General features: G+C 34.1%; 1 protein-coding gene across 2 annotated transcripts; it reads right to left on the bottom strand.

Moving 5' to 3' along the window:
- Positions 1–8,295: 8,295 nt before the first annotated feature.
- LOC114169559 (probable disease resistance protein At4g27220) lies at positions 8,296–13,234 on the bottom strand. Of its 2 annotated transcripts, none has more exons than XM_028054768.1 (5): positions 13,071–13,234; positions 10,165–12,955; positions 9,652–9,930; positions 8,769–9,546; positions 8,296–8,651 (listed from the first exon to the last, which is right to left on the bottom strand). In XM_028054768.1, exons 2-5 carry the CDS (start codon positions 12,937–12,939, stop codon positions 8,623–8,625), a joined length of 3,861 nt encoding a protein of 1,286 aa, XP_027910569.1. In that variant the 5' UTR covers positions 12,940–12,955; positions 13,071–13,234; the 3' UTR covers positions 8,296–8,622. The 2 variants fall into 2 exon arrangements, with proteins under 2 accessions (XP_027910569.1, XP_027910568.1); XM_028054767.1 differs by having other exon boundaries at positions 13,075–13,233.
- Between the last annotated feature and the right edge of the window lie 666 nt (positions 13,235–13,900).

The raw sequence follows: 13,900 nt of genomic DNA, 5'->3' as shown, positions 1-13,900 counted from the left end.
ATCCATAAATTCTCTAGGACTGCGAAAACGCGTCAAAATGCTTATTCTGGGTAAACTTACCAAGGATAGCCATGTAATCGGATCCTTAGGACAAGTATCGTAGAATAAAGGAATCTTTAAGGAGACGGTTGAAGATACAATGGCCGACACAGCAGCCTAAATGCTTGCAAATACACCCAACTGTTAGGATGCAGCAAGGTAGATGCGATGTTCAACAAACATAGCACCCTCATAGTGAAGTCATTGAATGGAAGTCGCAAATGCAATTACGAGAAGTGACACATATACATGTAGAAAAAGTCCTCTTCGACTTGCTCTTGTTCGTGGCACACGCTCTCCACAACACTAACACGCTCCAACGACACAATATAGTGCGTCACATCCTTCTCGAACACACAAATGCACCCAAGCCACGACTCCAGTAGTCGAGACCACCAGAACAGCGAAAATTGGCATGTCACAATTGGGGATACCTATTCATATCCATTCTTTTATGGAAGGTTGGATTCAGCTACCTCTTTTATCGGAGCCTCCTTAACATCTGACACAACTTCCACCCACTAAATGACTTGTATAATTGACGACTACTACCTGTCAACATCCAATTTTGTTCGGATAATAGTGATAAAAAATAATAATGAAAAAAAAATTAAATTTGAATTGAGAAAAAAATTAAAAAAATAAAGATAAAAAGTAAAAAATATGTTTTAGTTTGAGAGAGAATATATATATATATATATATATATATATATATATATATATATATATATATATGTTTACTTATTTTATCTTTTTTTTATTATTAGTATTATTATTATTATTATTTTATTTTATTTTTTATTTTGCTTTTATTATTATTATTATTATTAGTATTATTATATTATTTTTTTTCTTTTATTATGACCTCATTTTGTTTTTCATTTTAGTTAAAAAAACAATAAAAAATAATAATAATAAACATTAATCTTCAAATTAATTTAAAAAAAGGAATAAATAGAAAAAAAAACAAAAAGTCAAATTAGAGACTCTTTAACAACCAACTTATATCTTCCTCTTTTAGTTAATTGAGAAATGTTCAACGGTGCAACAATTATGCTATCATTCTTTTTGTGTGTGAATTGGGAATTACGTGTGGTGACTGGCTTGCCATACTCATGATGGCTGAAGGAGCAGCAAGCAACATCTGCTTTCAGTCTTATAACTCGAGGTTGGAGGAAGGAATTCAAAAAAATAAGAACAGAACACAAGGAGTAGCTCCCTCGAAGGAGGGATTTTACAGTTTCAAAAATATAGTGCATAATAACATCAAGGAGAAAAAATAGAGAAGAGAAGCGAGCCAAGGGGAAGGATTGTTTGAGACGTGAAGCCACCAACACAACTGATAGGGACCGCCAGAAGTAAGTACTCCATCTGAATGCTTGAATGTTTGAGGTGAACGTGATGCAGTTGTGTTGTGCTTGAAAATGAACACAGTGTAGTTGTATATCGAGCTTTGCATGTCATTTACTTGACTCATATTGAATTTGTTGTGTACGTTACTACATTATTATTGCTTGAATCACAGTGTTGTTTTAATCGAAATCACTATCACCCTCGACTGAATCCTCACGCCCTCATCGTACCTCCAGCCTTTAACAAAGTTCTATCACCATCATCCTTTCCATTCCTTCATTCATTCACCTTCATCGAAACCAATCATCCCCATATTCCTTTTCCTGTAGCCCGCACTTGAAACAAAATCTTTCACCATCATTCATCACCACATAACCAAATAATAGATCCTCACCATTCTTTGCTCGTTCATTCTAACATCCTTACCCCATTAGCATCCCAAACACCAATTCCTTCAATCATCACCACCTTTCCGCCGCATACACCACAAACAAAACAATCCAACACTCCAAATTCATCATCACAATCTTCGAATAGCACGCTAGGGGTGGCGGCAGTGAATTACGGTTGTGGTGATAACCCTGATGTGGTCACGGTAGTGGCTCCAGTTTCGATCACCAACATTGTCGTTGGGGGACCTATGTTCGGTCTTGGAGAGCTCACAGATTAGAGGAGAAGATGCACCCCCTATTCGCACCAACGACATCGGTGATTTCCTCGACGGCGACGACCTTGAGGCGGCGAGGTGAAGTAAAGATGGAGGTGTTGTTTTGGTGAACAATTATGAGAAGAAAGGGTGTCGCACACGATGGAGAAGAAGGAAGAAACAAAATGCGTTGTCGCCAGTGAAACTTCTGGTGGTGGTCGGTGTTGTCGCCAGCATTCCTGGCCTGCCGGAATAGGTGTGGCATTATTGATGGTTGGTGCTGGTTTTGGTTCCATGGCTGAGAGGAGAAAAATAAACCTTCGTGGTTTCTATTTTGAGAAGAAAGGAGACTAGGCTACTTCTTGACCAATTTTTTGTCCTGCCACTTTTTGTTTGATTTGGGCTACTCCACTCTCTCTGCATGTTTTATTGTCATTTTTGGGCTTGCTTTTTTTTTTCTTTACTTTCCGCACCTTTAACTTATTTCTCACACCCTCCTTTGCTTTAGAAACTTCTTCGCGCACCTCCATAATTGTTAATCTCGCACCCCATGTTTTCTGTTGGTCTTGTTTTGGGTCTGATTGTGTTTTCATTTCCTTTGTGCAACACCCTATTTTACTGAATCCAGTCTCTTTGCATGTTTTATTGTCATTTTTGGGCTTGCTTTTTTTCTTTACTTTTCGCACCTTTAACTTATTTCTCACACCCTCCTTTACTTTAGAAACTTCTTTGTGCACCTCCATAATTGTTAATCTCGCACCCCATGTTTTCTATTGGTATTGTTTTGGGTCTGATTGTGTTTGCTAACTACACCCAAATTTTCACAATTTACACCTTTCTTGTATTTTTACTCTATTTTCAATTTTTTACTCATTACACCCCATTGTGTTTTATGCCTACACCCTCCGAAAATTGTTTTATTTTTTTTACCTTCATTTTATTTTTTTCCCATCTTTTTGTACACATGTTTTTTTAAAGAACCAAAAGTATTTGAAAATCATGAAAATTCACAAAAATATAAAAAATCTAAAAAATGAAAAACGTTTTCTTTCTCCTTTAGTGTTTATCTGGCCACTCACATCATTTAATACTATTTTTCAAATAATTCAAAAACATTAAAAAAAATAGAAATATCAACATGTAATGAAAACTTTAATACAAAGGTATGTGTTCATTAAAAATGTAATGTGTTTTATCATGATTATATTGTAAATTACTAATGACTTTTATTTTAGTGATATTAATGTAAGTGGTGTCTTGGATGGTAAATCCACTACATCTTCATCTCATCTGGATTGGATTTATCCTAAGGTATGTACTTTGCATTGAATCTACATATTATCAACTAAGATGTCTTAGTTCTTCATATATTAATTACATAAATTTCATATATTAGTGCAATAGGCAACATGGAAGCTTTGAGTATGGATACTACGTTATGCATTGGATGTGGACTATAGCTCGTGCCACCTTTGTTGATTCATGGGCCGGAGTTAATTCAATTATTGATGATTAACTTTGCTTCCTATGATACACCATAATTAATATATTTCATATTTCAGGTTTTTGATGGAGTCGAGCCATTGGGTAAAGATAAAATTGAAGAAATTCCCAAGGAATGGGCAAGATATTTTTTTAGGCTAAAACATTAGTTTTGATAGCCATTAGAAATTAATGTTTTATTTTGGATATGTAAGGTATTTTGTGGCCTTAACATTTAGCCTAATAGTTTTGATAGGATTTAGTAAATGATTGTATCTTAGGAAACGAAAATTTGAATTGTTTGGAATCTGGATTTTTTGTGACTTTTGCAAGTTATTGGATAGTTCCCAAAACAAGTTAACTTTTGAAAAAAAAACATATCCCTATTACATCGGTTGTGACCATAACCGATGTAATATACAATATATTACATCGGTTCTTACCTTAACTGATGTAATATGTTCTGGTTCTGATTTCTTATTTTTGAAGCTCTTACAGCGGTTAAAGTTGCACCGATGTAATATGTTATAGCTATTACAGCGGGTCAGCAAACGATGTAATATATCAAACACTTACTACATCAGAAACGATCACATCGGTGATATGGCCGATGTAATAAGTCCAAAATAACCTTTGTAATAGGCTTTTTCTGCACTAGTGTCTTATGTGTCTCACACCAAAGCACATATACTCTAGGACCAAAATTATACTTTACAATGCTCGAGTCCAATTCAAGGGCCAAATGTAACCCAATAAAGTCCTATACTACTTGATCCAAAATACAACCCAATAATAGCTTAGGCCCACCCATCTCAGATGATACTCAATTTTCTTGAATGCCCCCGACCATTCTTCTTGTGGTTGGTCCCCTGTGTAAAGGTTTTCCATCACTAACCAAAATCATATACACAAGAAGAAAGCAATATCTACACAAGAAGAAATCATATCATTGATTTGATCATACTTTAAATTTTAATTAAATAGAGATTTATCAAGAGTTTCTAAACTAGACATGCAACCCATGGTCCCTACATGAAAACCCCAAACCCAAACGACTTTAAAAAGAACAAAAATGTAACTTACTCTACTCTCTAAAATGATCTAATATTAGGGTAAGTCTCTTCACAAAGAGTTCTACAATATATTTTGATCTTCATACAAACGAGTAAAGAAGGTTAGAATTTTTAGATAAAAAAGTAGAGGGAAGAGATATTTCTTTCTTTCAAAGAAATAATATAAAATGAATTATGTTTAAATTATTTCTATTTATATTAATTTTTTTAATAATAGAATAATCAAATGTCTATTATAAAACTTTTAAATAGAAAGTAAAGGAGGAGAAGGTTCTTTCTTATAAAGAAATAATGAAAACTATTTAACTGATTTCTATTTATACCAAATCTTTTTAGTAATGAAATAATCAAGTGTTTACTATAAAACTTTTATCTCACTTAAGATGTTTTTATATTATTACAATAGTAGTACAAAATAAATGATAATAATATTAAAATTATTCTGAATAATAAAAAAATAAAATAAAAAGAAAAAAATTTGTCTAATTAGCAATAAAAAGTAATTAAATATTGATTATCAATTACATTTGAAAAACAATAATGATATTTATTTTTATTAAATTTAAAAATCACAAATATTAATTTTTATTTTATTATTTATTTATTTTATTTCAACCAAATAATCTTCTTATATATTTCTCTTCTTTTATTTTATTTTTTTCACTCCATTTTTTTATATCGAACATCATATTTCGACTATTTATTTCTATTTTATTTATTTTCTGTTTACTAAATGGATTATTAAAAAGATCTGGCATTCTCGAATTTGAATTGGTTATTTACTTTTTCAATGTACCGGTTAAATCAAATTACGTTTGTTGAACTCTTTGATTTTAGGTCATAATACTCATCTGAATTCAAAAAGAAAAAAGAAAAAAAAAAGTAGTAAGCAAGAAGACATCTACATGTGCTTTCGTTCTCAACACTTATTTTCCCGTTAATTCTACTGTTTTATGTTTAGAAATCATTGGCTAAGTACGTTTTTTGTAACATCGTCGAAAAATAAAATATAGACACACTAATAGTAAAGTATAGAGTGACAATAATCATTTTATTTTCTTATTCTTGTGTATTCCAAATTGAACATTAGGACATGTCCTTCTATCGAGGACAATCGTATATACAAACACATTTGTAGGGATTTACGTCAACGCAATATACAATTCCGTGATACTGTTCCTCACAATTCAAACGACAGGAATTGTGGTTGCAGTGATTTGGATCCAATACTTGCATACACTGTTTTTCTGGCATTGCTCCACTTGTTCTTGAGATGGCTATGAAAATGTTAAAGGAAGAGAAAGAAAAATAAATGTAAGGAATATTACAAATATGTTCTTCACAAAGATACAGAGACATACATCACATGCCTCAATAAAACTATGATGATATAGAACCATTAGTCTACTGCATTAATTAGTACCACGTAAAACGGCTGCTAAACGAGGGATATATCAATGAAACCCGATATTGTTTTTACAACACAACTAGAACTTGGATAATAATAAAAAAAATATAGAAATTTTTTTATATATACCTGTAATGATTAGGGTAAGAGTGAAAATCAAAGTGAAAGAAATCTTAGCCATCTTGATCTCCAAAACAAAACTGCAATACAAATAACGATAAATTTAGCCTTGTTGTTGATATTATAATTGAATGTATGAAGCGAAAGGGTTTATATACAAAATAATTGGTATGAAATCATTTATAAGAATACGATCCCTCATCAATGTTGTACACATGTATTGAAACTGTTATTTATAGAATTTATTCTATATGTATTATGATGAGGGGTTAATTGAATCTATTTCTTTTTACATATAGGAAAACTCTGTAGAGTGCTACAGTGAAACATTAATCACATTGTTTAAATATAAACTTCCAAATAATTTTATTTTATATTTTTTCACATTAATATATTTAGTGCGACTAAGCATATTATAACTTCTAGACTTCGTGTTTGCATCGTGGAATCTTGAATTCAGTGCCGTGCTCAAGTGCTTGGTTGTCATTGAATTTAGTCCTTTGCAGTAAAAAATTTCATTTTATACAAGGAATCGCTAATTTAGAATCTCCTTATTTCGAAAAATATAATTTAAATAGATAAAACGTACTTACACCGTCACCATGCACTAATTTTAAATTGACAATTCTTTTCATATTTCAATAAAATATTAATCTTTTATTACGAATTTATCCTCAAATCATTTACTCCTTTTATCTCAATCTAACTAGCATTTAATGACAAAAATAGGTTATTTTAATAAATTTGTTTCAGAAAGTGGTATATATATATATATATATATATATATATATATATATATATATATATATATATATATATTTTAATATTCCAACGCCCTTAAACTGAGATGAGAAAGTGCAATTTAAGGTACTTTTATTGTTACGAAAACTTTTGATGTTTAGTAGAAAACCACCATTTGATATTTATCTCTCTATATATAAAATGTTTGCTAACTCGTGTCATGTGTTATACATATTTTTTATACTAACCAATTTACCTAGATATTTTAACGTGTAAAAATAACAAAAATAAGATCGGTAATATATTCTTATTTATCATTTAAAAAACTTAATACAAATGCTATGAGAATTTTCTTTTATTAATATTAGTGATTTTTTTATACATATATAAAAAAATAAAGATAAAATAGTTAAGTAAAAATAATTAAGTACGAATTTTATTTAACTGAAATGGTTTTGTAAATATCTTTATTTCTGCTCCTCTTTATAATAATTTACATATGCTAATGACTATAAAAATAATTAATGAAGCTGTAGATACAATATTTGATAATCATGAAATATTATTGAAGATAAAGCATTTAATACGTAAAATTTAATATTTTTAAGAGAGAAGGAGATTATTAAGTATGATGACATATTGATGCTTCGGATTTTTAAAGACGTAACGACTTAACATTCTCACATTTTCTTACTCATTTAATGCTTGCTTTTACGTATTGATAGAAGTTATAACATTTCCTTCTACAGTAAAATCTTGTAACAATATTAGCAATCGCAATACGATAGCAAGAAACAAGTATGGAGCATTAAATTTAATTATATAGGCGTATTTAATATTTAATATATTTTTTGCGTATATTTAATTGAATAAAATCTTATAATTTCCTTTCATTGTATTAATATTAGTTTGCACTCGTACAAAAAATTAAATAAAAATAATTAAGTAAAAAAGTTGATTTAATCTGAAATAAATTTTGGGAGTATTTTTATGCTCCGTTAATAATAGTTTACAAAATGTCAACAATAATGAAGGTGAAGTAAGCAAAAATATTTTAGTTTTCTTAAAAACTAAATATTAAATTACGAGATAATAACGGAGAAATTTATACATAAAATATAAGATTTCCAAGAAAAGAACAGGTTTATTAAACTGTCATTTCCTTGAAGCTTAGAATTCTGAATGACATTCCCACGATGTCATTTTAGTGAAGTCATACGACGCATTCGTGCGGATTTGTTATGTGTATAACAAAAACAAGAGAGGCGTGGCATGTCCTCCGTTATTCTTATGCTGAACGATGAAAAATTATTGCGTGAGCCAAAGGCTCCAAGATTTTATTCTGGAAGTTGTTTACCTGGTATCATCATCAAGATTGTGCAATTTGTTATCCACTAATGAGATGTCTCTCAAATTTTGAGGCAAGATAAGAATACGATGACATAATAAATAATGTTGATATAAGATTAGTACAGAAGTTTTCAACAGAAATATGTTAAACTTTTGCTGACATATATTACTTACATAATCCTATTCTATTACTACTGAAATAAATGGTATCTAATTTCCGTAGCGCTTGTCATTGTGATGCCGTTTCTTGTGACACCTGTATTACCTATTCCTCCAAAACAGCCATGCCGAGAAAATTTTCTACTCATGTTCTGTTTCTCTTACTTCTCCATGGTCTTCAAAGCAGAACTTCCTAACATGCTCCACCAGAACTAAACTTTGTAGTGATTGCTACTTCAGACTTCAAATTTCTACAAAATGCTTAATCTTGTTTGGAGATCTGCATACGCAACATAACATGACATGGTACATTGAAGATTTTACAGAGAAACAAATTAAAACCATAAATATAGGAATCGCAATTAAAAATCTAGAATTCTCATCAACACTTGCGTACCTCTATTGACAAGCTTTCTTATAGTTGTATTAAGGTCGCCTTCCCAGTACCACTGATCTCCTTCCCGAGTCATAAATATTTTTCTAAGAATCGATGCCCTTAAAATTCCCCCAGAGAAAGTCTCCATTCTTGGGCATTCAACAGCATAAAATTGATTCAACAATGGAAATCTGAGGTTGTGATTTCCGTTACAAAAGCATTGAAGGTCTGGCAAATTAAAAAGTTTTATGGATACTAATTTTGGGAAAACAAACCCAAGAGCCCCTACCCCTCCCTTATCACTTGCAATAATTTCCTCTACACCACAATCACTTATCTCAAGGAATTGGAGATGCAGAAGGTCTTTGGCCAGAGACAGTGGAAACACATATTTTAGACTTTGACATTTAGAAGCTTTTACCATAAACAGGTTTTGAAATTTGATATTTCCTTGAGGATCCTTATTCCACAAATGCTTTAGCTTTGGTAAGTTACCCAAAGACAAAGTTCTCAGTGGAATGTCCAGCACTCTTTGACTGCTACCTTCTTGCTCTCTGTTTATAGCATCAATTTCATATACAACTTCCAGTGCCATACAGTTCCATACATTCAGTGATTCCAAGCTTTGTAATTTGTCTAGCACATGACATGGGAACACATTCAAGAGATTGTTGCAGGATGTTATTTCCATCTTTTTCAGTTTACAAAACGAATTTTCAGGAAGTAGAGCTGGCCATATTGCCTTCAAATTGTCCATGTGAGAAATCACAAATGTCTCTAGGTTGGTGAAAATTGGAATCTATATCATACAGTTAATAACATGTTTCAGGCTTCACAATTGAATGCTAACAATAAGTCTAAGAACTAACCGAAAGAAAAGCTTGAAGCAATTTGAAATGCTCACCAGTTCTGTTGGAGCGGATCTTCTAAAGTGATGAATGTGAGTGTGACCCAAGTTTTCATCAGGCACAAATATATTTTCCACGAATTTGCACGAACTAAGTATAAGATGTTCAAGCTTGACAAGTTTTATAGCCACAGGGTATGAGAAAATATATGTCAACCTTTCACATCCATCTACGGTCAAAGAGGTCAAGTTTTCAAAGTAAGAATGATGGTGATTCCATATCTTGTGGATATTGATTGAATACAGCTTCAGGGTCTCCAGGTTCGGAAATTCAACCTGCCAAGATTATACCTGTTAGATTATCATTATCAAAAAAAATGATCGACATTCTTTTCTAACTAACAACAGTAAAATTTGACCAACAAAGAAAATGATTTAGTTCCATTAATCAATTCAGCTATGTTCTTTTAACGGTATCCATATCAGAAAGAAAATTTGAAAAACCAAATTTTCAAAGTGCACTGGAATCGCTATAAGTCTGGAAAACAAAAGAACAAGTGGTATTTGTACCTTGTTATTAAAAAGTTGACTGGAGAAACCATTGCCGTTTTCAGAAGCCTCAGTACTCGAGTCAGGAGAGATACTAACAAGGGAAGGTAAGCATTGTAGAGTAAGTGAACTCAAGTTTATGAGCCTGATCTTGTCGGTTTGTCCAGCATCAGCATCCTCTTGTCTTTGCCCAGATAAGATATTGGTCATAGATTTGCATTCAGAAATCTCAATCTCAACAAGTTCAGAAAGGTGTTTAACCATGGAATGCGAGAAAAGAAATTCCATCCTATCACAACCCTTTACTTTGATAACTTGTAGTTTCCTAAAGGCCTGTGCTGGAAGGGGGTCACTGCAAATCCTCTCCATGTTAATCAGATTGTGAAGGATCAATGATTCCAAGTTTGGGAAGGCATGATCGCTGTAAGACCACTCCGTTGAGCCAATAATGCTCTCCATTTCATCACAGTTTAGGATGCAGAGATACTTCAATTGCGAGAACCCTTCATCATTCAATTCGTAAAGTACTTCTCGAACACCCTTCAGTTCAGCTAAATACAAATCTTCAGCTTTATTCATCAACATCTTTATCCCAAAGTCCTTTAGAATGCTTGGATCAGCACCGGAATTTAACTTAAGAAGTCTTGAAGTTTTGTAACTCTCAGACTCCACCTCAGACCATTTCCAACCATCCCCAATCAAAATCTTGTAGCTTTCTAGTCTCCCAAAGCTAAGCATGTCTCTAGGAAAAACTGAAGTATCTTCTATCTGCACATTCAAAGTTGTTATTTGATTCAAATGCTTTAACTCACCTAGACTCGAATCATTGTCTTGAGTTTTGCTTTCCTTAGCCTCCCCTTGAACATCACAGTTTCCCATGTAGAGCTCTTCCAAGCTTGTCAACCTCGAAATCACATTGCCAGGAATTCCTCCTAGTGTTGGGCAATCGGTCAAATCTAGCAACCGAAGATTATTTAATCCGCCTATTTCAGCAGGGAGCTCTTTAAGCTCAGATTTTTCCAAATTAAGAATCTCTAAACTTGTGATTGACCCAACAGTAGCTATGTCTTCCAACTTGCACTTACACAAAAACAATGCTTGGAGGTCTGTCAAGAGGCTGAGAGAGGGAGGGAGCGATGGAGTACCATTTAGACCTCCTAAACTCAGCACCTTCAACTCTTTCATCTCAACAAAAAAATCATCAGGGATTTTCAAATAGTTACCTTGACTATTTATTTGGAGTATCTTCAACTTGGGACATTCTAACACCTCAGGAAGTTCGCGGATATAACACCTGTCTAAGAAAATATGATGACAAGTTCTAAAGAAATCCATTCTGGGCCATTTAAATTCCTTGTTTCTCTGCACAGTAAAGAAAGGTTTGACCCTGGATGCTATAGAGGCAGCCACATGTCGAACCACCTCAAGCGCCACGACAGAATCTCTTTTCCCCTCATCAAGTAACAAACAAGCAGCTCTCAGGTTGTCTATCAATTTGTGAAGTCTGTTTCTCCCATCTGCCAATGAGTCAACATGTTTGTGCAGTCCCAGGCACCAACCAAACACCAACAAATCTCTTGTGCTGCAACCATTTCCCATGGAACCCAAAAGCAGGAAGAATGTTTTTAGTTCCTGACTTTCCAAATGGTCATAACTCAGCTCAATAGCAGAACGAAATGGTGAATAAAGATCCCCTTCTAGTTCAAAACTCGTTATCTGCTCCAGTGCATCCTTCCAAGCATATAAATCCTTGTTCTTCAATTCCTCCACCACTGTGACTATCAGAAGAGGCAATCCAGCACAGCTTTTCGCTACTTTTTCAGCCATTGATTGAATGCTTGGGTCGCTAACCGCATCCCCTGCCCTCTTCTCAAACAACTCCCAACTTTCATCCTCAGACAAAACCTCAAGCCTATAAAACTTCCCTGAACCAAAATTAGAACTCAACACATTACGATTCCTGGATGTGACCAACAACTGGCATCTGCAACCTTTGTAGTCCTCACCAAAAGGCACACCAATCTTTGTCAAATCGAGCTTCCCCCACACATCATCCAACACCACAAGAATTCTCTGCTCCTGCCGGATCCTCTGGCGCAACCGGCTCGCCCGCCCCAGCTCCGTCAGCTCATCAAACTTCAACCCCAACCCATCAGCAATCTCATTGCGGATCCTTCCCACATCCGGCGAATCCGTCACGGTGGCCACCACCACCGCATCAAACAAACCATCCTTCTCAACCTGCCACGCCAATTCCTTCACCATTGCAGTTTTCCCCACGCCGGCCACTCCATACACTCCAACAATGTCAACCCCACCATCCTTCAGCATCTTCACGACCTCATTCAACATCACAGTTCTCGATTGAATAGCAACATACTCTCTTGAAGCAGGACCAACATTGCATCTCAACGCACGCCTGTAGGAAACACGATCAAACGTCTCTTTCCTTACCTCCCTAATAATCTCCACCAAGGTTCTCGCTCTCTGGCTGTTCATGTACTTCGAGTACACGTCCATGCATCCAACCCTTTCCCTCTCTTCCTCCTCAAGGAATGTCTGCCCCTGCTCCACAGCTGCACGCACTCGGTCGAACCAGTCACGCACGGTGTCCTCGATCTCTTCACCGCCCCTTTTGGCAGCTTCAACCGTGTGCCTCACTTCCTTCTCCTCACTCTGCAGCTTCTTAATCTCCGTTTCCAGCTCTGTCAGGTAAGTGCTGTACATCAACACGTAGGTGATGTTTCGCAGCAGGGGTACAGCCACGCTTGATGCCACGCTCGCTATAGTATCCATAGTTCTCCGAGTTTATCTGCCAAAATCCATGGAACAACAAAACTCAAAATTTTCTTCTACGTTCTGATGTAAAGTCAAGAGTTCAAACAAAAAATTCTTTTTATTGCTGGGTGTGTGAATCGGGATCTTACTTACCTGTTTCTGTTTGTGCTGAGGATGCTGAATAGGAGTAGCCGAATGATGTCTATCTCTCTCAGCATAATAAAATTATCTTGCTTAAGTTCATAATGGACGGGAATATAAAAGTGGGTAGGTAACCCTTTCTTTCATATAGTCTTAAGAAATTTATCAAGTGATTCTAAATTATCATAACACATAATATAGAATTAAGTGTTCTTATTTTTTTTTATTAAATTATAAAATTTTGATGTGTTGACTAAAATTTTTAGTAAACTATGGCCACTAGAAAAACGTACACTATCTTATCCTTTCTCATTGTGAAACAGTGGCATTCAACATTAGTTCTACTTATTATTTTACCAAAAATTAACCTGCAATATTCACATCTTATACGTTTGTTTGCAGATGTTATCGTCGTTTCTTATGGAGAAGCAGGGACAGAGACAAAAGAGAGATTGCAGAGGCACCAAATTATGGGCCGTAAATGTGTGGCAGAAACTCGCAATCGCAACTTTATTGTGGTCGTGATTATGACACGTGGAATATGGGTGCCACAGTGAACTAAAATGTATGGAAAATGATATTTTAACCCATTTTTTTTGACCCACTTTTAACCCATTACTTTAATCACCATTAGATTATCTTTTTTTATTCTTTTTAGTGATGTGATGTGATGATCTAATGGTGATTGAAGTAGTGGGTTAAAAGTGGGTCAAAAAAGTAGGTTAAAGTATCATTGTCCAAAATGTATACACAAAAACTTCAGAGGTTAAAGTTCTTATATATTTTGGTAACCTTAAATTTTAATATTTATTCAATGTTAAAAACGTTGTTCAACTAC

Source organism: Vigna unguiculata, chromosome 11 (assembly GCF_004118075.2).
Source record: "Vigna unguiculata cultivar IT97K-499-35 chromosome 11, ASM411807v1, whole genome shotgun sequence".
Classification (NCBI taxonomy): Eukaryota; Viridiplantae; Streptophyta; class Magnoliopsida; order Fabales; family Fabaceae; genus Vigna; species Vigna unguiculata.
The sequence above is the reverse complement of the archived record's forward strand: the minus strand, read 5'-3'. Positions and strand labels throughout refer to the sequence as shown.